General features: G+C 35.4%; 1 protein-coding gene across 8 annotated transcripts in view; it reads left to right on the plus strand.

The window, feature by feature from the left end:
* FBXO11 (F-box protein 11) overlaps positions 1–25504 on the plus strand; it is a 113184-nt gene that overhangs the window by 80356 nt on the left and 7324 nt on the right. For 3 of the 8 annotated variants that reach the window (XR_014082284.1, XM_081591236.1, XM_081591240.1), the window contains 14 exons: positions 5763–5890; positions 6023–6107; positions 6529–6673; positions 9987–10116; positions 11047–11130; positions 11221–11353; positions 12439–12545; positions 12631–12742; positions 12824–12930; positions 13016–13153; positions 21791–22008; positions 23350–23435; positions 24294–24388; positions 25345–25467. Coding sequence is in view for 7 of the 8 variants with exons in the window: in XM_081591236.1 (XP_081447362.1) it covers positions 5763–5890; positions 6023–6107; positions 6529–6673; positions 9987–10116; positions 11047–11130; positions 11221–11353; positions 12439–12545; positions 12631–12742; positions 12824–12930; positions 13016–13153; positions 21791–22008; positions 23350–23435; positions 24294–24388; positions 25345–25467 (1691 nt within the window). In the remaining variant the exon portion in view is untranslated. Of the gene's footprint in view, positions 1–5710; positions 5891–6022; positions 6108–6528; positions 6674–9986; positions 10117–11046; positions 11131–11220; positions 11354–12438; positions 12546–12630; positions 12743–12823; positions 12931–13015; positions 13154–21790; positions 22009–23349; positions 23436–24293; positions 24389–25344; positions 25468–25504 lie in introns of all 8 variants that reach the window. The other 5 variants (XM_081591237.1, XM_081591241.1, XM_081591239.1 and 2 more) reach the window with 4 other exon arrangements.

The following is a 25504-nucleotide window of genomic DNA, read 5'->3' on the forward strand; positions in this document are numbered from 1 at the left end:
TTGTTAAAATCAGGAAGTTAGTACTGATGCATTACTGTCTTTAGATCACCATTCAGGTTTCACTAATTGAATGAAGTATTTCACTCGTGTCCTAAAAACAAACCTTTAAACAAAAGGATCTAGTTCAGAACCACAGGTTGCAATGAGTTTGCATATCTTTTCAGTGTCCTTCCATCTGGAACAGTTCCTTAGACTTTCAGCTTTGATAATTTGAAGATTATTCAAAACAAGTTAGAGCAAATTTGGATTTTTCCTAATGACTCCTCATAATTCTGATGTTCCCAATAGATTCAGGTTACTTATCTTTGTCAGGAATATCATAGAAGTGATTCTGTGCTCTTTCATGCTGTCAAGTGACACACAGTTTCAGTATGTCCTGTGAATGATGTTTACTTTGATCACTTGATTAAGATAGTGTTTGATGGGCATTTCTACTGTAGAGTTATGATTTTTCCCTTTCTACTTAATCAGTATTTTGTGGGTGGGGGGGTACTTTAAACATCTCATTCCTTATCAAACTTTCTGTTTATTCCTTTATTTATAGTAGAATGAATTTACAGGTTGTCCATTCAGTAGGTTATAATCCCTTTACTATCATGAGTTTTGATCTCAGTATTAGAGAAATGTTAGGAAGTATTCTAGTTTCATTCTTTTACAAGTGGTTGACCAGTTTTCCCAGCACCACTTGTTAAAGAGATTGTCTTTTCTCTATTGTATATTCTTGCCTCCTTTGTCGAAGATAAGGTGTCCATATGTGCGTGGGTTTATCTCTGGGCTTTCTATTTTGTTCCATTGATCTGTATTTCTATCTTTGTGCCAGTACCATACTGTCTTGATGACTGTGGCTTTGTAGTAGAGCCTGAAGTCAGGCAGGTTGATTCCTCCAGTTCCATTCTTCTTCCTCAAGATTGCTTTGGCTATTCGAGGTTTCTTATATTTCCATACAAATTGTGAAATGATTTGTTCTAGTTCTGTGAAAAATACCATTGGTAGCTTGATAGGGATTGCATTGAATCTATAGATTGCTTTGGGTAGTATACTCATTTTCACTATATTAATTCTTCCAATCCATGAACACGGTATATTTCTCCATCTGTTTGTGTTCTCTTTGATTTCTTTCATCAGTGTTTTATAGTTTTCTATATATAAGTCTTTTGTTTCTTTAGGTAGATATATTCCTAAGTATTTTATTCTTTTTGTTGCAATGGTGAATGGTATTGTTTCCTTAATTTCTCTTTCTGTTTTCTCATTATTGGAGTATAGGAATGCAAGGGATTTCTGTGTGTTAATTTTATATCCTGCAACTTTACTATATTCATTGATCAGCTCTAGTAATTTTCTAGTAGAGTCTTTAGGGTTTTCTATGTAGAGGATCATGTCATCTGCAAACAGTGAGAGTTTTACTTCTTCTTTTCCTATCTGTATTCCTTTTATTTCTTTTTTTTTTTTTTATAAATTTATTTATTTTAGTTGGGGGCTAATTACTTTACAATATTGTAATAGTTTTTGCCATACATTGACATGAATCAGCCATGGGTTTACATGTGTTCCCCTTCCCGGACCCCCCACCCACCTCCCTCCCCATCCCATCCTTCTGGATCATCCCATTGCCCCGGCCCTGAGCCCTTGTCACATGCATCGAACATGGAATGGTGCTCTGTTTCACATATGACAATACACATGTCTCAATGCCATTCTCCCAGAACGTCCCACCCTCACCTTCTCCCTCAGAGTCCATAAAATTGTTCCATGCGTCTGTGTCTCTTATTCTGTCTCGCATATAGGGTTATCGTTACCATCTTTCAAATTCCATATATATGCATTAGTATACTGTATTGTTGTTTTTCTTTCTGGCTTACTTCACTCTGTATAATGGGCTCCAGTTTCATCCATCTCAGTAGAACCGATTCAAATGTATTTTTTTTAATGGCTGAGTAATATTCCATTGTGTATATGTACCACAGCTTCCTTATCCATTCGTCGGCTGATGGACATCTAGGTTGCTTCCATGTCCTGGCTATTGTAAACAGTGCTGCGATGAACATTGGGGTACACGCGTCTCTTTCAATTCTGGTCTCCTCGGTGTATATGCCCAGCAGTGGGATTGCTGGGTCATATGGCAGTTCTATTCCCAGTTTTTTAAGGAATCTCCACACTGTTCTCCATAGTGGCTGTACTAGTTTGCATTCCCACCAACAGTGTAAGAGGGTTCCCTTTTCTCCACACCCTCTCCAGCATTTATTGCTTGTAGACTTTTGGATAGCAGCCATTCTGACTGGTGTGAAATGATACCTCATTGAGGTTTTGATTTGCATTTCTCTAATAATGAGTGATGTTGAGCATCTTTTCATGTGTTTGTTAGCCATCTGTATGTCTTCTTTGGAGAAATGTCTGTTTAGTTCTTTGGCCCATTTTTTGATTGGGTCGTTTATTTTTCGGGAATTCAGCTGCAGAAGTTGCTTGTATATTTTTGAGATTAATTGTTTGTCTGTTGCTTCATTTGCTATTATTTTCTCCCATTCTGAAGGCTGTCTTTTCACCTTGTTTATAGTTTCCTTTGTTGTGCAAAAGCTTTTAATTTTAATTAGGTCCCATTTGTTTATTTTTGCTTTTATTTCCAATATTCTGGGAGGTGGGTCATGGAGGATCCTGCTGTGATTTATGTCGGAGAGTGTTTTGCCTATGTTTTCCTCTAGGAGTTTTATTGTTTCTGGTCTTACGTTTAGATCTTTAATCCATTTTGAGTTTATTTTTGTGTACGGTGTTAGGAAGTGTTCTAGTTTCATTCTTTTACAAGTGGTTGACCAGTTTTCCCAGCACCACTTGTTAAAGAGATTGTCTTTTCTCCATTGTATATTCTTGCCTCCTTTGTCGAAGATAAGGTGTCCATATGTGCGTGGGTTTATCTCTGGGCTTTCTATTTTGTTCCATTGATCTATATTTCTATCTTTGTGCCAATACCATACTGTCTTGATGACTGTGGCTTTGTAGTAGAGCCTGAAGTCAGGCAGGTTGATTCCTCCAGTTCCATTCTTCTTCCTCAAGATTGCTTTGGCTATTCGAGGTTTCTTATATTTCCATACAAATTGTGAGATGATTTGTTCTAGTTCTGTGAAAAATACCATTGGTAGCTTGATAGGGATTGCATTGAATCTGTAGATTGCTTTGGGTAGAATACTCATTTTCACTATATTAATTCTTCCAATCCATGAACACGGTATATTTCTCCATCTGTTTGTGTCCTCTTTGATTTCTTTCATCAGTGTTTTATAGTTTTCTATATATAAGTCTTTTGTTTCTTTAGGTAGATGTATTCCTAAGTATTTTATTCTTTTTGATGCAATGGTGAATGGTATTGTTTCCTTAATTTCTCTTTCTGTTTTCTCATTATTGGAGTATAGGAATGCAAGGGATTTCTGTGTGTTAATTTTATATCCTGCAACTTTACTATATTCATTGATCAGCTCTAGTAATTTTCTAGTAGAGTCTTTAGGGTTTTCTATGTAGAGGATCATGTCATCTGCAAACAGTGAGAGTTTTACTTCTTCTTTTCCTATCTGTATGCCTTTTATTTCTTTTTCCGCTCTGATTGCTGTGGCCAAAACTTCCAAAACTATGTTGAATAGTAGTGGTGAAAGTGGGCATCCTTGCCTTGTTCCTGACTTTAGGGGAAATGCTTTCAATTTTTCACCATTGAGGATAATGTTTGCTGTGGGTTTGTCATATATAGCTTTTATTATGTTGAGATATGTTCCTTCTATTCCTGCTTTCTGGAGGGTTTTTATCATAAATGGATGCTGAATTTTGTCAAAGGCTTTTTCTGCATCTATTGAGATAACCATATGGTTTTTTTCTTTCAATTTGTTAATGTGGTGTATTACATTGATTGATTTGCGGATGTTAAAAAAACCTTGCATTCCTGGGATAAAGCCCACTTGGTCATGATGTATGATCTTTTTAATATGATGTTGGATTCTGTTTGCTAGAATTTTATTAAGGATTTTTGCATCTATGTTCATCAGTGATATTGGCCTGTAGTTTTCCTTTTTTGTGACATATTTGTCTGGTTTTGGAATTAGGGTGATGGTGGCCTCATAGAATGAGTTTGGAAGTTTACCATCTTCTGCAATTTTCTGGAAGAGTTTGAGTAGGATAGGTGTTAGCTCTTCTCTAAATTTTTGGTAGAATTCCACTGTGAAGCCGTCTGGTCCTGGGCTTTTGTTTGCTGGAAGATTTCTGATTACAATTTCGATTTCCGTGCTTGTGATGGATCTGTTAAGATCTTCTATTTCTTCCTGGTTCAGTTTTGGAAAGTTATACTTTTCTAAGAATTTGTCCATTTCTTCCAAGTTGTCCATTTTATTGGCATATAGCTGTTGGTAGTAGTCTCTTATGATCCTTTGTATTTCTGTGGAGTCTGTTGTGATCTCTCCATTTTCATTTCTAATTTCTAATTTTGTTGATCTGATTCTTCTCCCTTTGTTTCTTGATGAGTCTGGCTAATGGCTTGTCAATTTTGTTTATCTTCTCGAAAAACCAGCTTTTAGTTTTGTTGATTTTTGCTATGGTCTCTGTATTGCTATGATCTCAGTATTCTTTTTTTGGGGGGGGAGGGCTGTCACATGGGCTTTCTCTAGTTGCGGCATGCAGGCCTCTTTAGTTGCAGTACATGGGCTTAGTTACCCCCCAAGGCATGTGGGATCTTAGTTCTCTGACCAGGGGACTCTGTGTCCCTTGCATTGAAAAGTGGATTCTCAACCACTGGACCACCAGGGAAGTCCATTCAGTGTTCTTTTGACATGTCCTCATCATTCAGCAGTTCCTTGTTTCTGCCACAAGATATTTCAGGCTCACCTTATATTTCCCTCAACCTAGAATCAGCCATTTCTCCAAGGAGCCCTTATCCCTTTTATAAAGAAGTAAGAAAGTATTCAGAAGCAAATATCCAAATACTGGTTGCGTTCATTGCTATTGGAGTGGCGCTGCTTCCAGGCTTTGTTACACACGTGTATAATCTACACGTTTCCCAACATTTATACATGTGTGTGTACATGCTTACCTATTTCTGTATCTATCTTTTAAAAACAAGGAGTTCACATTGAAAATTCCAGTCCAACAGTGTACAATGTACTATTTATATTTTAACTCTCTTCTCAGAAGCCTGGCTTCCAGTTCCACCTTCCCCTCTCCTGTGCGATAGCCTTCTCTGGCACCCTTCCCACACACAAACTTCCTTCTTCTTACCCCTCTTGAGCTCCAACACTGTATGCCAGACCACCCTCTGCATGGATGCCCTTTTTATCCCACTTGGTATCTATACTGAATCTACACTATCCTACTATACTGAACTGTCCGTCTCCATTGACGCACTTCTCACCCTACTTGTACTCTAACCATGCAGTACTCACTTGTACTCACTCAGCAAGTGAACATCCTGCTCACCTTTTTTTAAAATGCCTTCCAAGTTCTGTGTCATACCTTTAAAGAACTTCCCTACTTTCACATTATAAAAAATAGTTTTGTTTTCGTGATTTTATTTATTTATATTGTAAGTAAGCATTGTGAAATTTATTTTGAAGTAAGAAATGAAATAGAAATCCAACACTCCTCAAATGGTTATCCAGATGACTGGAATTTTGTATAAAAACTGTATCTCCCCCCACCAAAAAAATGTATTAGAAAGTTTTTTATAAATTTACTGAATCCATAGAGCTTTTTCTTAAAAATGGGTGTCATTTTCATATTATTTTTGTTTATAACAGATGATGATGTACCTGCAGATATGGTTGCAGAAGAATCCGGTCCTGGTGCACAAAATAGTCCATACCAACTTCGTAGGAAAACTCTTTTGCCAAAAAGAACAGCGTGTCCTACAAAGAGCAGTATGGAGGTAGGTTAAATGTCTGTTTTTGTGTGTATAATGAAAGAATTGTTAGGAAACAACGGGACTGTCATCATTTTTTAGAAGTAATGATTATGGGTAAAAATATTTGCTTAACTAGTTTGCATTTTGTTTTTGAAGGGTGCTTCAACTTCAACTACAGAAAACTTTTTTGGTCATCGTGCAAAACGTGCAAGAGTTTCTGGAAAATCACAAGATCTATCAGGTATTTCCTTTGAGAAAGTTAAGGAATAGGGTCAAATAGTTCTTTTAAATTTTGTTTGATAACAAAAAAGTAAAATTAAATGGTTATTTACACATTTGAGATTGAGAAAGCAATTGTTACAGAATAAACCTGAGAACCCTGACCGTCTCCATCTTTGACTGTAACTGTTGTATAAAAATCCTTTTTGTATATTTATTGTAACCAGTTACTGAAATAATGGTGCATACTAGCTAAAAGAAAGAATACTGTTAAGATAAAAGAAAATAAATGTGTGTCATCTCAGAAAGCAAATGCTTATAAAATAATAGTCATCAAAAAATAAAAGCTCTTCATTTAACATAATTAAAATTGTGCTCTTTAAATAATGAGAAAGCCTTTGCTAGCATGATAGATTATATTCTGTTTGTTAATATTTTTATAGCAGCACCTGCTGAACAGTATCTTCAGGAGAAACTGCCAGATGAAGTGGTTCTAAAAATCTTCTCATATTTGCTGGAACAAGATCTTTGTAGAGCAGCTTGTGTGTGTAAACGCTTCAGTGAACTTGCTAATGATCCAATTTTATGGTAAGTGAAAATTTATTTCTTAGTATCTTGAGATATATTACTTACTGCCCCAAATGCTAAAGGATGGTAGGAAGGTTGGATTGTGAGTTGATGGTTACAGTTAAATAGAAGAAAATTAGAATATTTATAAATTCCAGTTCAGTTCAGTCGCTCAGTCATGTCCAACCCTGCGACCCCATGGACTGCAGCACTCCAGGCTTCCCTGTCCATCAGCAACTCCTGGAGCCTACTCAAATTCATGTCTATTGCGTCAGTGATGCCCTCCAACCGTCTTATCCTCTGTCGTCCCCTTCTTCTCCCACCTTCAGTCTTTCCCAGCATCAGGGTCTTTTCCAATGAATCTGTTCTTCCCATCAGGTAGCCAAAGTATTGGAGTTTCAGCTTCAGCATCAGTCCTTCCAAAGAATATTCAGGACTGATTTCCTTTAGGATTGTCTGGTTGAATCTCCTTGCAGTCCAAGGGGCTCTCAAGAGTCTTCTCCAACACTATAGTTCAAAAGCATCAATTCTTCGACGTTCAGCTTTCTTTATGGTCCAACTCTCACATCCATACATGAGTACTGGAAAAACCATAGCTTTGACTAGATGGACCTTTGTTGGTAAAGTAATGTCTCTGCTTTTTAATATACTGTCTAGGTTAGTCATAGCTTTTCTTCCAAGGAGCAAGTGTCTTTTAATTTCATGGCTGCAGTTACCTTCTGCAGTGATTTTGGAGCCCCCCAAAATAAAGTCTCTCATTGTTTCCCCATCTATTTGTCATGAGGTGATGGGACTGGGTGCCATGATCTTAGTTTTTTTAGTGTTGAGTTTTAAGCCAGCTTTTTTGCTCTCTTGCACCCTCACCGAGTCCTCTTTGCTTTCTGCCCTTAAAGTGGTGTCACCTGCATATCTGAGGTTATTGATATTTCTCCCATCAATCTTGATGCCAACTTGTGCTTCATCCAGCCCAGCATTTTGCATGATGTACTCTGTATATAAGTTAAATAAGCAGGGTGGCAGTATACTACCTTGACGTACTCCTTTCCCGATTTGGAACCAGTCTGTATTTCCATGTCCAGTTCTAACTGTTGCTTCTTGACCTGCATACAGATTTCTCAGGAGGCAGGTCAGGTGGTCTGGTATTGCCATCTCTTTAAGAACTTTCCAGTTTGTTGTGATCCACACAGTCAAAGGCTTTGGCGTAGTCAATAAAGCGGTAGATGTTTTTCTGGAACTCTTGCTTTTTCGATGATCCAGCTGATGCTGGCAATTTGATCTCTGCCTTTGTTCCCCTGCCTTTTCTAAATCCAGCTTGAACATCTGGAAGTTCACGGTTCTTGTACTGTTGAAGCCTGGCTTGGAGAATTTTGAGCATTACATTGCTAGCATGTGAGATGAGTGCAATTGTGCTGTAGTTTGAACATTCTTTTGGCATTGCCTTTCTTTGGGATTGGAATGAAAACTGACCTTTTCCAGTCCTGTGGCCACTGCTGAGTTTTCCAGATTTGCTGGCATATCGAGTGCAGCACTTTCACAGCATCATCGTTTAGGATTTGAAATAGCTCAACTAGAATTCCATCCCTTCCACTAGCTTTGTTTGTAGTGATGCCTCCTAAGGCCCACTTGACTTCACATTCCAGGATGTCTGGCTCTAGGTGAGTGATCACACCATCGTGGTTATCTGGGTCATGAAGATCTTTTTTGTACAGTTCTTCTGTGTATTCTTGCCACCTCTTCTTAATATCTTCTGCTTCTGTTAGGTCCATACCATTTCTGTCCTTTTTTGTGTCCATCTTTGCATGAAATGTTCCTTTGGTATCTTTAATTTTCTTGAACAGATCTCCAGTCTTTCCCATTGTATTGTTTTCCTGTATTTCTTTGCACTGATCACTGAGGAAGGCTTTCTTATCTCTCCTTGCTATTTTTTTGGAACTCTGCATTCAGATGGGTATATCTTTCCTTTTCTCCTTTCCAAGTTACCTGTTTATCGCAAATGTTGGTTATCAGTCCAGGCAGTGTTCTTAAAACAATAAGAAAGAAAGTGAAGTTGCTCAGTCGTGTTCGACTCTTTGCGACGCCGTGGACTGTAGCCTATCAGGCTCCTCTGTCCATGGGTTTTTCCAGGCAAGAATACTGGAGTGGGTTGCCATTTCCTTCTCCAGGAGATCTTCCCGACCCAGGGATTGAACCCGGGTCTCCAGGTTCCTGGGTTTGCATTGTAGGCAGACGCTTTACCATCTGAGCCACCATCTGAGTACTTCCTTTATTTAAAACAATAAAGGAAGTACTTTTTCTGCTATTTGTCAGTTAAAAGCTACTGAGTGATTATGGAGACTGCTTTTCATTCCATTGCTTTTTAGAAACAGAACTAAGTGGAATTTAAAACAGCTAATAATTCAGTAAAAATGTAGATTTTGTATATCACTTTTAGAAGAGAGTTTGGACAGTTGTATTTTTGAACCATGAAATATGTGTGCCCTTTGACCTAGGAATTCCACTTCTGAAAATGTGTTTATGTTAATATACAAATTTTTCATAATAGCATAGTTAATAGTGGTAGAAAAATAGAAATAATCAAAGTCTATCAATAAGGGATTGGACTAAAAGTAAACAGTGTTATGTCTACTTAGAGGATTGTGATATAGTCATTAACAGTGAACTTGACAGTTTTCAATAACATGGGAATATGCTATGTTATAAAAAATAAAAGCAGAATACAAAAATTTATGTTATCACAATTGTAATAAATGAAACTCTGTAGCTAAAAAGACTGGAAAGGAATACAGTAAATTGTTAACAGTTAATATATTAAAAGTAGGTTATCTTTTTCATACTTTTCTGTATTTTACAGAAGCTATATGTATTACTTCTATGATGCTAAAAATAAGGTACACTTTAAGAAAGAAAATTATATTTGTGTTGGAAAGGAAAAAGGGAATGTTAAAAGAGCAGAAGAAGAAACATTTGTTTTGTACAAGAAATTATAGTTAACTATCACTCCACTCCTAAGATTTGATGATTTGAGATCAGACATACATGAAACATCATTATTTAAAATAGTCCTTTTAAATTATAACTGTATGTGGCTTTTATAGTAAGGGTGGCTTTTATTTTCCTTTGACTAAGCAATCAGATTTTAAAGAATTGACACATTCTTTTAGGTAGACTACTTTACTTTTTATATACAGTTATATTATTTTAGACAAAAATTTTATTTTTACATTTAAAATTCCGCTCTTTCATATTCTTATAAGTTTTTGAGGCCTCAAATAATTTTTATAGTTGTTTAAAGAATATTTTATGAAGAAATCTTTAACCCTTATTCCTCCTCCAGGAAACGATTATACATGGAAGTATTCGAGTATACCCGCCCTATGATGCACCCTGAACCTGGCAAATTCTACCAGATTAATCCAGAAGAATATGAACACCCAAATCCATGGAAAGAGAGTTTCCAGCAGTTGGTATGAAGTATAAATGGAAAATACTGGTTTTATATTACATATATTTTAAATAAAAGTTTTAAAATATATAATGTTTTATTATATTTACAAATATATTTTTATAAAAGTTCCTTTTTCAAAATATAAACTCAAGTATAGGTTTCATGGGAATTTCCTGGTGGTCCAGTGGTTAGGACTTCACACTTGCACTGCTGAGGGCTGAGGTTCAGTTCCTGGTCGGGAAACTAAGGTCCCAGAAGCCACATAGCATGTTCAAACAAAAAAGAATAGGTTTCTCAAGTCAGTACATTTATCAGCCAGCAAAGGAGTCAGCAGTTCTTTTCACTACTGTCATATTTATTAATAATTTAAACAGTAGCAGTAAGTATCAGTAGCCTGAGAGCAGTTATACTTTTCTATGGATCTGTTTAAACTTATATTTAAATTATTACTGTTGAGTAGTTATTTAGAGTTTCACGGAATTCCCTTGATAGTCCAGTGGTCACATTTAGCTTTATTTTCATATGGTCCTTTATGAATAGTTAACTACCCAACTAGGGGTGATTTTGTTCCACAGGGGATATTTGGCTGTGTCTGGAGATATTTTTGGTTTTCACAACTGGAGGAGACTGCTTCTGATACCTGGTGGTTAGAGTCCAGAGATGCTGCTAAACATCCTACTATGCACAGAATAAGCCCCTACAACAAAGAACCTGTTACAAACTATCAGTAGTGCTGAGGTTGAAAAAGCATGTCCTTACTTACCGGGTATTACCGAGTCATAAATTGCTCCAGATTTTTACATTGCAATATGCATCAGAAAATTAGTTGGACTAACTAATAATTGTTTTTGAAAATTAATTTTAAAAATTCATGTAGTACTAAACTAATTTAGACTATAGTGTTTATACTAGTAGTCAGTTTTTTGTTTTTGTATTTTTGATGTTTTAGTATAAAGGTGCACATGTAAAGCCAGGATTTGCTGAACATTTCTACAGTAACCCTGCAAGATACAAAGGAAGAGAAAACATGTTGGTATGTTTGATTTGTCTTTTTCTAAGATTTAAAATGATGATCTTACAGTTCTATACTGACATGTTTTTGCGGGGGGTTTGTTTGTTCTAGTACTACGATACAATTGAAGATGCCCTTGGTGGGGTACAAGAAGCTCATTTTGATGGACTTATCTTTGTTCATTCTGGAATATATACTGATGAATGGATATATATTGAATCTCCAATCACCATGATTGGTGCAGGTATTTTGAAATGTGTTGTCGTTAGAATTTTAGTACTTTATTTATGTGATGGGTTTTTTAAAAATGCTGGTTACTTAAAATCCAGATGAACCTTGATAATACTTTAATTGTAGGAACAAATTAGAAATATGTATATTTTATATGATGGAAATGAAAACTTTAGGGTTCAGAAATTATAAATCTATCTGTTTCTCTTGGGGGGATGTGGATAATTCTTGATGCCAATAGTTTGTCCAACTGCTTTAGTTATTAAGGAGAGAAAAATATTTGTTAGTTTTATCTTTTATTTGAAAATACAGAGGCTAATGTTTTTATTGCCATGTTTTTAATGAAACAAATGTGCTTTTAAAATACTTTCCATGCTGTTTCAAAGTTGTTTTTATGGTCACATTTCTAAAAATAAATGTAATGTTTGTTGAGCACTGATCAGTTATTTGAAAATTATGGGCCTTCTGATTTTTTTAAGGATACAGTAGTACAAGACCATTTTAAAATAGCGAGTAGTTGTTACTAGTTAATGAGATTTGCATTTACTGCCCTTTCTTCTTCCCTCCCCTATTTCCACATCAAAGAAAAGTGAGAGAGAGTATAGAAAAATTTTGCCTACTAATTTTCGTTATTTGCCAAATCAAGATCAATATTGAAAATAGGTTTAAATAAAGAAATTTCTTTCTCTCCCTGCTCATCATCCCCTTCTTTCTTCTCTCTGAATGTTGTTTTCTGATGCTACTGGTAGTGATCTGGTTTCCACAAGAAACCCACATTTTAATATGCCATTGCATTTGGTATTGAGTACTATTTGTAGCTGAGCCTATTAAAAGTATTATACATGGATTTGAGTTACAGTGATGCTCAAATAATGTCCATGTTAAGAATGACAAGTTATCTATCTGATAAAATAGATAGTCCTGTCTACTCAATTTTAATGTTCTTTAAAAGTTCCCTTTCCAAAAGAACTACCCAATTTAAAACTGTAGAAAGGGTTCTTTTGAATTATTAGTTTTATGGCAGAGTATTTTTACTAAGAAAGTACTTTTTTGATCTGTCTGATGAAGGTAATATGCTTTAAAATATTTTCTTCATAGCACCTGGAAAAGTAGCAGACAAAGTTATAATTGAAAACACTAGAGATTCAACCTTTGTTTTTATGGAAGGTTCTGAAGATGCTTATGTTGGATACATGACAATAAGGGTAAGAAATTATAAATTTTAAGTACATATATGGAAATCATTTAAGGCTGTGGTTATTTATCTCAAACAAAATTTCTACTTTTCAGTTTAACCCTGATGACAAATCTGCTCAACACCACAATGCACACCACTGCTTAGAGATTACAGTAAATTGTAGCCCTATTATTGATCACTGTATCATCCGAAGTACATGCACAGGTTAGTGTTTCCATTATGTTTTATTATAAGTTAGTCATTGTGTTGCCCAATAAGATTTTAAATAAATTGTTTTTCTTACAGTTGGCTCTGCAGTATGTGTTAGTGGTCAAGGAGCATGTCCCACTATCAAGCACTGTAACATCAGTGACTGTGAAAATGTTGGACTTTATATAACAGATCATGCACAGGTATTTTTTAATTTTGTGGGGTTTTTTCTTTTCCGTTTTTTTTTTTTTAACTGTACTAATGTTTATTTCTGGTTAATTATTGTAGGGAATATATGAGGATAATGAAATTTCCAATAATGCTTTAGCTGGAATTTGGGTTAAAAATCATGGAAACCCAATTATTAGACGGAATCATATTCATCATGGACGTGACGTTGGTGTGTTCACATTTGATCATGGCATGGTAAGAACACTTATTCTTACTTAAAAAAAAAATTATCGTTATCAGTTAAATTTCAAATAGGTGTCAGCATTTTATCATCACCAAATTGCTGAATTGAAGAGTATAAGTCTAAAAGAAGATTAAAAATTAAAATGAGTATGCAATATCAATTCTGTAAATTCTTGAATCTAACATTCTATACATGTAGAGAAGATGGAGTCCTTAGAGAATTGATGTGATCTTTGAGGAGAGTAAGGTCTAATCCAGTAGTTCTCAAATGTAAATGTGAATAAAAATCACCCAGATACAATAAATCAGAATTCTTCAGGATGGCACCCAGTATATGCATTTTTAGTAAGCACCATAAGTGAGTTTAATAACGCAGGTTGCTTTTTTGTTTTTTGCCATGCTGCATGTCTTATAGGATCTTAGTTCTCCAACCAGGGACTGAACCTGGGCCCTCGGCAGTGAGAGCATGGTGTCCTGACCTAACTACTGGACTGCTAGGGGATTCCTAACACCTAGTTTTTGTTGAAGTAATTTTTTAAAATCCTAGGACAGCACTGGCAACATTTTTGGTTAAGTCCGAGATGGGAGATGAGGTGGTAATGTGGTAACGAGGGTATGATGAAGTTTTATTGCAATTATGTGGTATTAATCAAACAACTTTGGAACATTGAATTGGGACATATAAAAATTGTCTATTAACAAAGGAAGTTTTTTATTTTCAACTGTTTGTGCCTAAAACCCTAACACAGAACCCTTTTTTTGCCCGCCGCTTGTGGCGGCATGTGACATCTTAGTTCCCCTACCAGGTATCGAACCCATGCTCCCTCAGTGGAAGTACGGAGTCTTAACCACTGGACCTCCAAAGAAGTCTACTAAACTCTGTTAAAACTGAAGTAGACCAGGAAGGAGTACCCTTTTATTAAATTCTGATTAGATGTAAATAGTTTTATTAATAGACCACCCAGTTCATTGTATTCCTGGGATAACTATAACTTGAGAAAAACAATTAACTTAAAACTCATGCTGTATAGTTTGGGCATGTAAATAAGCACAGTGGAGATGACCACTTGTCCTTCTCCAGCTAGAATTTAAAAATTGACATTTTTTTTTTGCAAATTGTAGCTCTTGTTTTCAAAGGAGTAGGAAAGAGGGGAGTTTGGAAATTGGGGGATCTCAGCAAAAGTATGGAGGTTGTCAAAACAAGAGTCTTCAGAGAATTCATCCTGCCTGGGTTCAAAGCATAGCTTTATGTAACCTTCAGCTCTTAATTTCTGAGAGCCTTGGACATGCCCTGGCTCATTTATACAACACACATGGATTGGGTTCTGTGGTTGATGGCAGTGATGGTCCTAATTCTTCACTCCTTCCTGTGGGCACACTCTTTGCTACATAATTTTGCAGTGTCCTCTCACTTTGCCCTTGACTCTGGGCTCAGCCATGCAGCTTGCTTTGGTCAATTGGATGTTAGCAAACAAGATGCAGTCCAGAGGCTTGAAATGGTTATGTACCTCTGTCGTCACTATGAGAACATGCCCAGGGTAGCCCGTTGGAAGATGAAAGATGTGTGAAGCAGATTCACATTACGGAAGCCAGCCTAGATCAGCCTATGGCTTGCTGGTCCCCAGCAAAAATCAGCAGAGCCACCTAGCCAGCTCTCTGGTTAACTAGTTTACCCCTAGATGTCTGAGAACAAAATCCTTTTTTTGATATAAGCTGAGCTCTGGGGCTTTTGTTGTGCAGAATTATTGAATCAGTGCAGCTACCATTACATGCTAGCCACTTCTGCAAGCACTGACTACGAAGTTATATAAGAGGATAAAGTGCCTATCATGAAAGACCTTTGATGATCAAATAATAGAATACATGTAAAGTGCTTGTCTATTAATAAATGCTTTCTGCTTTAAAAAAAAAAAAAAAGAGTCTTAAGAATCTACCCCCTCTTAGAGGCCTGTGTTGGTAATAGTTTTTTTTTTTTCTGATTTTTTCTTTTTTTTTTTTAACTGTACCCTACCTGCGGCCTGCAGAATCTTAGTTCCCCAACCAGAGATCAAATCCCTGCCCCCTGCCTTGGGAGAGCGGAGTCTTAACCACAGACCAAGAGGGAAGCCCTCGCAATAATTCTTAAATGGAATTCTAAATGGAACTCATATTTTTGTAATGAAACTATACTATGCTAGTATTTCTTTGCCTGTGTTGCCTTTAGACTTTGCCCCAGAGTTACATATACAGTTTCAGGTATCATATTTATGCATGCCTCTGGTCTCATTCATGGATGATTTGAGGTACCAAAATAACTCTGACCTAAGTAAATTTCCTCATTTTTGAAAGACCTAATGCAGATGGTCACTTACTAAAATTCATCATAATAATATACTCTTCACACAGTCCCAGTACAGTTTACCTTTTATAGATTCAGGTTTATAAATTTTTAAAAAACAAATCTTGGGCAATCGTACAGATAGAAATCTCATCAATCCTTAATGGAAATATATAAATTATATAGACTCATAAGGAAAAGATGTGAATAAAGCATATCTTGGGCCTCTCATCTATTTTAGTATTGTGATACAATCCTTTAAAATCCTTTGGTAGAATGTTCTTTATTATTAAGGTGTTTTTTGTATTTCCATGATTGGTAGGATATCGCTAAGGTTAACCTTTTTAAAATTTGCCTTTGTTTTTTAATAGAACATCAGAGTAAATATTTAAATTAGTTTCTGTACTGTTCTCTGAAATTGTCTTTCCTTTTCCTTGTCTATGACCTGCTTAGAATTTAAACTATATTGGCAAGAATGAATGGTGAAAGAGTTCCTGCTATTTGTTTATCTTAAATTAATGTTTTAAAATATTACATGCCCTGTATAAAAGACATCCCTAGAATTTCAAAGGGTATAGTTCTAGAGTTTGTCATAATGAATTGCATGTTTAAACTTCTGAAAAATTATAAAAAATACTTTATATTTCAAACCTCTGTATTCCATCATTTGTACCCTTATTTTTCTTTAGAGCTTTATAACATTTATATTCCTACAGTTATTGGTCTGTATTTATATTTATTAACCTTCAGTCCTTTTATCACAGTTTTTCCATTCCTAATTTTATTTTATTTTATTTTGATACATTCTTGGTCTGGCTATTCTGTCATCCAGCCATTTTGATTTTGTTTATTTTTAAAAGAAAGGCTTATGGGTATTGTAGCTTGAATTCTTCCCACTTGAGAATGTCTACCCATTAACCTTTTAACTTTGCTGAGTATATAGCTTTTTGTTTTCTTTCGTTCAGAATTGTGTAGTCATTTTTATATTTCTAGAATTGAGTGTGACTAAGGAGTCTGAGATCATTCTGGGTTTTTGTTTTTGTTTTTTCCTTCCTGATGGAGATTTGCTTTTCTACTTCAGTTATCCATGTGATGTTGTTTTTGTTTTATGTTAATAGTTTTTTTTTCTTTTTACTACTTTTCTGTTTCATATGTTCCTTTCTTTAGAAACTTAGTTATCTTCTCTGTTACTTGTGTTGTTCCGTATTGCTTCATTCTTTTCCTTTGTGCTATACTGTGCTAAGTTGCTTCAGTCATGTGTGACTCTTGGCAGTCCCATGGACTGTGGCCTACCAAGCTCCTCTGTCTGTGGGATTCTCCAGGCAAGAAGACTGGAGTAGGTTGCAGTGCCCTCCTCCAGGGGACCTTCCCGACCCAGGGATCAAACCCACGTCTCTACGTCTCCTGCTTTGGCAGGCGAGTTCTTTACCACCAGCACCACCTGGGATTCTGTGTAATTTCCTCAAATCTGTGTCTTTCACTGTGTCGACATATCTTTGTCTCTTTTTCTATTTTGTTTCCAGTATGGTTTTTATCTCTGATTTTTTTAATGTGTTTTTGTTTTGTGGAATCCATCTTGCATATATAAAACTGGAGACAATATTGTAATGAATTTCCCATGTATCCACCCTCCACATTCAAACTTTCAATTCATGGTCAGTTTTATTTCATCTGTACTTCCTCATACCTTGCTTATTCTCTTCTTTATTCTGAATTATTTTGAAGCAAATCTCATATACCATCTTCTCATCTGTAAACATTTCAGCATGTATCTTTCTTTTAAAGATAGGATTCCTTCTTTTTCTTTTATATAACCACAGTGCCATTCTCCTAAAAATTTTTCTATCAACATCTCCAGTTCCCCAATTCTTTGTGGTTTTTTGTTTTAATATTCAGTCTGTTGCAGAGTGTTATTTTCATAAAGTAAAATTAAAATATAGCAGTAGGAAATTGCTATAAAATTTTCAAGATATGTATTCTGAGTTTATGAATTTAGCTCATAATAGATTGACAGTAGACAAAAACTATGTTGAAGTATGGTTTTCCTCTCCTCCTTTTTACTTTGGATAGTCCTCTTTAGATAAGAAATGCAAGTTTTGGGTAATAGAAGTTGTACACTAATGTGTTTCTTCAGATTTTCATCTTGTGCCTAAATTATTTCTATGAAAATATTACTGTGGGATTATTTCCTTCCTCTCCTGTGTTCTGTTCATGACACTAGATGTCACTACTTATTGCTAATGCTAAGTCACTTTAGTCGTGTCCAACTCTGTGCGACCCCATAGACGGCAGCCCACTAGGCTCCCCCGTTCCTGGGATTCTCCAGAGTACTGGAGTGGGTTGCCATTTTCTTCTCCAATGCATGAAAGTGAAGTGTCACTACTTAATAGAAGATCATTGGTTATGTATGCTTGCTTATTATTAGAACAGTTACTTGGGGAAACATACCTTGCTAAAGGTGTATAGTAACATTTGCTGGCTCTCACCTTAGTCTTCCTTATCCAGATATCACAGTATTAGGCAAGTGTTTGACAGAGTATAGTTTGGGATTGTAGACATTTCTTTCAATGAAGATAACATATTTTTCTCTATTTATTCATTCCTTTTCTATCTGGAGAGTTTAAGAGAAACTCTTGAATGCCTTTCATTCTGTCATCTTTGATAAAGATTTTCAATTCAAAAATTTTTAATGAAAAAATACTTAATTTCACCTTTTATTTTTATATCAGTGTTAATTTTTTTAGCTTGGTAAAATGATCGTTTTTAAGGACTTATATATCAGAGATTTAGAAATGCTTGTGCTGAAAAGTTAAACAAGCTTTTATTTTAAAATATAGAAGAAGCTGTTAGCAATCTGGTATCTTCTGGTGGGGAAATAAATCATTTTATGATAATGTCTGTGCCCTTGGAGTTTTGTATTTATATTAGAGCTTTGATGGTTTGCATCTTAAAAGGCAAAGTAGAATTACGTTTTCTACTTACAGTCCATTATACTATTTTGCACTAAAGGCATTTCTTAACAAAATAGATGCATTTCATTAAAATCTATTTTAAAGCAAAATTGCACTAACTGAATCCTTTAATTCATAACAATAGATTGGTTTTCTTATGATATTATAAAACTATATATCAATCAAGTGTGCCCTTTCTGACTGTAACAAAATCACAGTTGTAGCAATGTAAGAAGTTCTCAGAGCATGAAGGAAAAAAATTTTTCTTTTCAAAAACCTTTTGCTACTTTCTTTTCTTGAAAGTTATCTTAAAAGATACAGATTACAACTCCCGTCTTTGATAGAACTAGGGGACATTTTTAACCTCTAAATTATAGTATGGTAAAATAAGTGATCATGGTAACCAGTTCAGATTAGAGCAGGTTCTAAAATTGCTTATATTCAGGAAGAACCTAATGTGAACACAAATAAATTAAGAAGTGATGGGGGGGCCTCCCTGGTGGTCCAGTAGTTAGGAATCCACTTGCCACTGCAGGGGACACCAGTTCCATCCCTAATCCAGGAAGATCTCACGTGCCTTGGGGCAACTAAGCCCGTGCATCACAACTACTGAGCCCACACTCTAGAGCCTGCGAGCTGCAACTACAGAAGCCCAAACACTCCAGAGCCTGTGCTCTGTAACAGGAAAAGCCTCTGCAGTAAGGATGCCCATACGCTGCAAGTAGGGAGTAGCCCCTGCTCACCGCAACTTGAGAAAGCCCACATGCAGCAACAAAGACCCAGTGCAGCCAAAAATTTAAAAAAAAGAAGTGATTAGAAATTCCCTGGCAGTCAACTGGTTAGTACTTCAAGCTTTCACTGACAAGTGCATGGATTCTATCCCTGGTCTCCCGACAGGGAGTCCCTGCAAGCTGTGCCTCACAGCCACCAAAAAAAGAAAAAGTGATTTAAACAACTAGTAGCAGGTTTAGGATAGAATTATCACTGGACATCTAAGCAAAAGAGAACAACAAGATAACTGTAGGAGAGCAAAATCTCATCTTTCGTAATAGGAAATCAGCACATAACACCTAAAACTGCAAACTCAAGATAAGGCAGTACAAATTTTCACTTAAAAATATGAAAGTAGGTCAAAAGAATTGAAAATGGGGACCTCTGGACTAGGGAAAATGAAGAAAGGGACTGCTGTTTGCCTTAGTAAACTTGTGGGTCCTAGTTGACTCTCCTAAGTGTGCAAAATCAAAACCTAAAGAAAACAAGTAATTCCCTGGTGGTCTAGTGGATAGAACTCTGCACTTTCACAGCTGAGGGCTTGGGTTCAGTCCTTGGTCAGGGAACTAAGATCCAGCAAGATGTGTGGTGTTGCCAAAAAAGCAACCGTGCATTTGAAAATTTTCTAGTAGATATATTGTAGCAAAGTATACTTGCAGTACTATATGTTGTACTAGCACAGCTGGAACATGACAGTGGCCTGTTACTGGAATCTCCATAGAAGCCTGGTAAATAGCATACCTTTTCCTGCCACATTCTGAGCAAATTAAGAAATCAGAGCTATGAAGTAGCATAAGGAGGTTGAAATATCAACTTCATTTCTCTTAAAGGCTAAATTGGAGGATACAACTTAGAATAAGAACTAAATGGGTCTGTTTAACTGAACCCCAGAATAAAATGGACTTATCTACTTAGTCACAGGAAGTGTTCATGGAATAGTAAAGAAAGTATACTCCCCTAAGGGCAGCTCACTTCTATGAGAAAAAGGGTGAAGCTGAATTGAGCATATTCAGTTTATTCTTCCCCAAGTTTACCATTCAGGGTATATCATTCAACTCCTGACAGAGAGAGACAAGTTGAGCTCCCTTCTCAATGATGAAAACATCAAAATGTTGAATTGTTCCAGTTAAATCTCTTGACATTAAATCTCTTTCAGTTTAACCTCGTTTACAGTTTCTGTTTCTTTGATGCTCAGTTTTGCCATAATAGTCTGTATACACTTGGTGTCGATCCATTTTTAGTTGGTATAAATCAAAGAAGAAAAAAATTTTTCATATATTAAGGAGCTATTTTTGATGCAATCCCCCAATTTTTTTAAAAAGAGTAAGTTTATAACCTATATATTAACAGGTAAGTTATAAGTGATCTGTACTTTATTTGTGGGAAATAAAACCTGAAAACCACTTCTCAATGTTATTCTCCGAGAGACATTTTCTTAAAGAGTTAAGTATGCAGTATATTAGAATACTCAGAATTACATCCTGTTTTAACCTCTACTAGATTTGGCAAAAAGTTTATCAAGTCATTTTTGAGTGTTTACCATGTGTAAAATCTTAAATAGATGCTCCAGAAGTTAGTAAAAGAGGCACCCTTTCTCTTCAGGAGCTTATAATCAGGTAAAAATGGATATAACAAATTAAGCACAAGATAGTACATGGAAGTAGCATAAGAAAATACTTAGTGCTAAATGGAATTTAATGAGAGGGGAACACATTCAATTTTTGAAGGGAGACAGACAAGGAGTATGAAATGGCTTCTGGGGTGCTGTCATTTAACTCTCTCATTTTTTTCCTCTTAACATTTAGTCTGACTGGGTCTTAGAATTTAAGATATCAGTATTACAGTAACGTTTATTATCTTTAGAAAATAAGTAAAATATATCCATTGTAGAAAGTTTAAGAAATTTAGAGAAGCATAAAGGATACAATAAGCATGCATAATACCACTACTCATTTAATCACACTCATATTCTTGTTTTATCCTTCAGGTTGTTTTTTTCAAATAAAATTGAGATCATATTGAATGTATATTAAAGTACAGTGTATACTGTTCTTTTTACTAAACATGATAGCATGTATAACATGAGTCTAGGTCTTCACAACGTTTTGAGTCAGTTCTCTATTATTGTGCTAAGATGAACATTATTTTTGTGCTAAGATGAACATTATTTTGTCTTTTACTGCAGTCTCTCGTTAAGTCCTTTGGTCAACTTTTTAATAGTTGATTTTTTGGGGACATTTTTAAGGTTATGATATAGTGTATTTTCTGTAATACTTAAATAAACCTTTTGTTGAAGAATATATATTCTTACTCGGTAATGGTATTTATTTGCATTTGTTGAATAAATCTTTCCCTATTTTTCCTTCCTGGCTTTGAATATACTCACATTAATTAGAGATTTAATTAATTCAAATTAATTAATTGAAATGCTTAAATGAAAACATCTAAATGTTTATCATTTGAAATTTAGTATATATCTGTCTCTGTTTCATTCTTAACTCTTAAAGGTTTCTAATACTTAATTTGGAAGTATACATTTAAAAGATTTTTTAATGTCATTTCTTTTTGGAAAGTAGCCTTACCTTCATACTTAATTTCTGTATTTTCCAGGGTTACTTTGAAAGCTGCAACATACACAGAAACCGGATAGCAGGCTTTGAAGTAAAAGCTTATGCTAACCCCACAGTGGTTCGATGTGAAATTCATCATGGGCAGACTGGGGGAATATATGTTCATGAAAAAGGAAGAGGACAATTCATAGAGAATAAAATCTATGCAAACAACTTTGCAGGTGTATGGATTACCTCAAATAGTGACCCAACAATAAGGTATTTATATATAATTATGGAAGAGAATTATACTTTCACTTTATGTTTTGTGTTATAAGAAGAGTTATGATACTTAGCTTTAACTCTATTTTTCCTAGACACCTGATCACTATAAAATGGATTTACCTAATAAAAGTCTGTGCATCTGAATGAACATAGCTATTGCATTTATTTTGCAGTGTTTTTTTATTAGTGATCTAATCCATGTAACCTATTTTTTATGAAAAATTGCAATTGCTGTGATTTTCATTTTAAATTCATCAGACTGCATTATAGATGAGTAAATAGGGCTCTGATCGTCTCTTGGAATCTGAATGATCTGTGTTGTCCTTTTTTTTCTTTCTGAGATCAGATAGGTTATTAATTATCTCTCAAGATATTTGGACAAAGAGACCAAGAATAACAAAAGAGTCAAAACTTGAAGCTGTCAGTTCCTGACACTCCCTCTGGCCACAGCAAGGAAACAAACAGATCCAGTCTTTTCTATTATTCTGTATTTTATTTTTGGCTATGCTGGGTCTTCGTTGGTGTACGTGGACTTTCTCTAGTGGCAGAGAGTGGAGTCTTCTCTCTAGTTGCAGTGTGTGGGCTTCTCATTGCGGTGACTCCTCTTGTTTCGGAGCACAAGCTCTAGAGCATGGGCTCAGTAGTTGTGGCACATGGGCTTAGTTGCCCCACTGCTTGTGGAATCTTCCAATGTCCCCTGCATTGGGAGGTGGATTTTTAACCGCTGGACCACCAGGGGAGTCCACAGATCCAATCTTACAGGCACTGGCTAAGACTGTAAAACAGAGCTATTAAAATGAAATCAATGACCATGAATTATTTCTGTAAAATTGTTTTCCACTGGCTTTATGAAAGTTGATTATGTGATTTCCATCTTAATTACTATTCAACAAATGCTTATAGATGAGCTAAGAAAAGTTGTTTTAAATGGATTAGCTCCTTTTTTTGTAAATTTTAATTTTTGTTTTTGTTTCCTTTGACCTCGCATCTTGTGGATCCTAGTTCTCTGACCAGAGATCAGACCTGGGCCCTCTGAAGTGGAAGTGCAGTGTCCTAACCACTGGACTGTCTGGGAGTTCCCTGAATTAGCGCTTTTGAGGGGAATTTTTAAGAATGCTAATTCATCTTAAATACTAGATGGCTTTTCCAAAGCCTTAAGTCTTAGAATTGAAGGGAAATCATCTAGTTCCTCATTTCATAAATTAGGAAGCTGAGGCTCATAGAAGTTAAATAATTTTCTAAGGTCACATGAACATGGCTGGGCTTTTAATAAAACAGGCAAACTTTTCTGAATAGATTCTTTTTTGTGTTTTTTATTTCCCCACATGATTATAGGGGGAATTCTATATTTAATGGAAATCAAGGTGGAGTTTACATCTTCGGTGATGGACGAGGCCTTATCGAAGGAAATGACATTTATGGTAAATGTATTTTGTTCTGTAAAATTTTAGAGCCTGGCCTGTGTTCCTGTCATTAGTAAATGGACCATTTTGAAACCTTCTGAATAGGAGAACTGATCTAGGTTCTTTAAATTCTCAATAAACATTATTCTGTGACATTTATTCACTTAACAAACATTTACTGAGTATATACTATGTATTAGGCACTATTCTACATACTAGGGATGACAATAAAACTAAGACCCTATTCTCACAGAGTGTCTGCAGTTCCCTTAGATTCACTCCATTGTTTAGCAATTTCTGTGGTAGTTTAATACACTTTGGTACTAATTAAAAAAGGAAAATACTTACTCCTCATTAAAACTTTTGAGGTATTAATTCAGCAAACAATTATTAGGTATCTGTGTGCTAGACACTGATATGTTCCTGGGTGTCCTCTTTTGCTAATACTTACTGGATAATACATATAATTTTACTCATTGCTAGGTACTTTTTTGAGTACCTTACTTGAATTAAGTCATATAATATTTACATCAACCCTGTGAAGTAGGCACTACTGAATATACCCCACAGTTACTGGTCAGGAAACAAAGGTACAAAGAGGTTTAACCAAACTTACTCAAAGTCACACAGGAAATAAGTCAAATTCCTGGAGTCAAAACTTAACAGCGTGGCTCCAGCATCTCTGGTCTTAACCACTATACTTAGGCTGCCTGCAATCCTCCTGCATCTTCTTACATTCCTAGTTCCCTAGTTTTGTCTTGAAATGTTCATGGATCATAAGTATCTTTCTGAATATGACATATTTCACAGAGTTGTGCTCTTGCTATGTTCCACTAGGCTCCATATGTTGATATTGTAACTTTTATTTTTAAATAGGCAATGCATTAGCAGGAATTCAGATTAGGACAAACAGTTGTCCAATTGTTCGACATAACAAAATTCATGATGGCCAGCATGGTGGAATTTATGTGGTAAGTTAATAAATACAGTTCTTGAACTTCATGAATCAAAGTCAGGGTAGAAAAGAGAGAGTACAAAATTATGTCTACCTTTAAGTAGGCCATATTCAACTTTTTCTCTCTCCTAGTGTATGAATGACTTAATTTTTTGTGTGTAGTGCTCTGTATAATTTTGTCAACTGACTATATTTAAGCATAGGAGATACACCTTTTTATTGAAATATCTAATTATAATGGCAGTATGGGGCTGAACACATAACAACAAATGGTTGGCAGTCTGAGTTATATTTGTTACACTATAATTTGGCCAGTGTGATTACTCTGTGAGTCTCTGAGATTTTCCAAAAGTATTAATTAAAATCATAACATCACTGAGTATTAATAATACTAGACTTGAATATTTTTATCTTCTGAAAAAGCCAGACATTTGACATGATGTTGAAACATAATTAGGCATCTTACAAAATTTAAAAACCTATGTATTAGTGTATTAGTCCTGTGTCTTCTGTCATCATAGTATCTGACACTGTTATTCAAGAAAATGTAGAGAATTTCAGAAAGGTCCTTGTGTGATGCCAGGTGTGAGTCTAATTTTTATTCATAGTTCTAGAAATGTTCATGTCTTAAATCTTCTACTAAAAATAAAAATTTTAGTAACTTGAAACTTGTTTTGAACCAGTGATAAGTTGAAATAATTATTAACTTCCTAAGTGAGAGAACTTTAGTTTGTTTTGTATCTTAGAGTGAAGTAAGAAAATCCAATGCTACTATTCTTACCATAATAGATTTAAAAATACACAAAGGACAGTATAGAACCTTTGAGCTTAAACTCGGGTAAAGACTAGGTAAGAGAATATTACCAGTTAGCTCTTTTTTTTGGGGGTCATAATTTGTCTCAAAAGGTAAACTATACTGTAAATTACTTGGCTTATACAAGATACATATTATAGTCAATAACTTTTATTTAGCATGAGAAAGGACAAGGCGTAATAGAAGAGAATGAAGTCTATAGTAATACTCTGGCCGGAGTCTGGGTGACAACAGGCAGCACTCCAGTACTGAGAAGAAACAGGATACACAGTGGCAAGCAGGTAAGGTTATGTCTGACTTGGTATGGGAAATTATTGT

Source organism: Giraffa tippelskirchi, chromosome 4 (assembly GCF_054371585.1).
Source record: "Giraffa tippelskirchi isolate mGirTip1 chromosome 4, T2T-mGirTip1v1.2.pri, whole genome shotgun sequence".
NCBI lineage: Eukaryota > Metazoa > Chordata > Mammalia > Artiodactyla > Giraffidae > Giraffa > Giraffa tippelskirchi.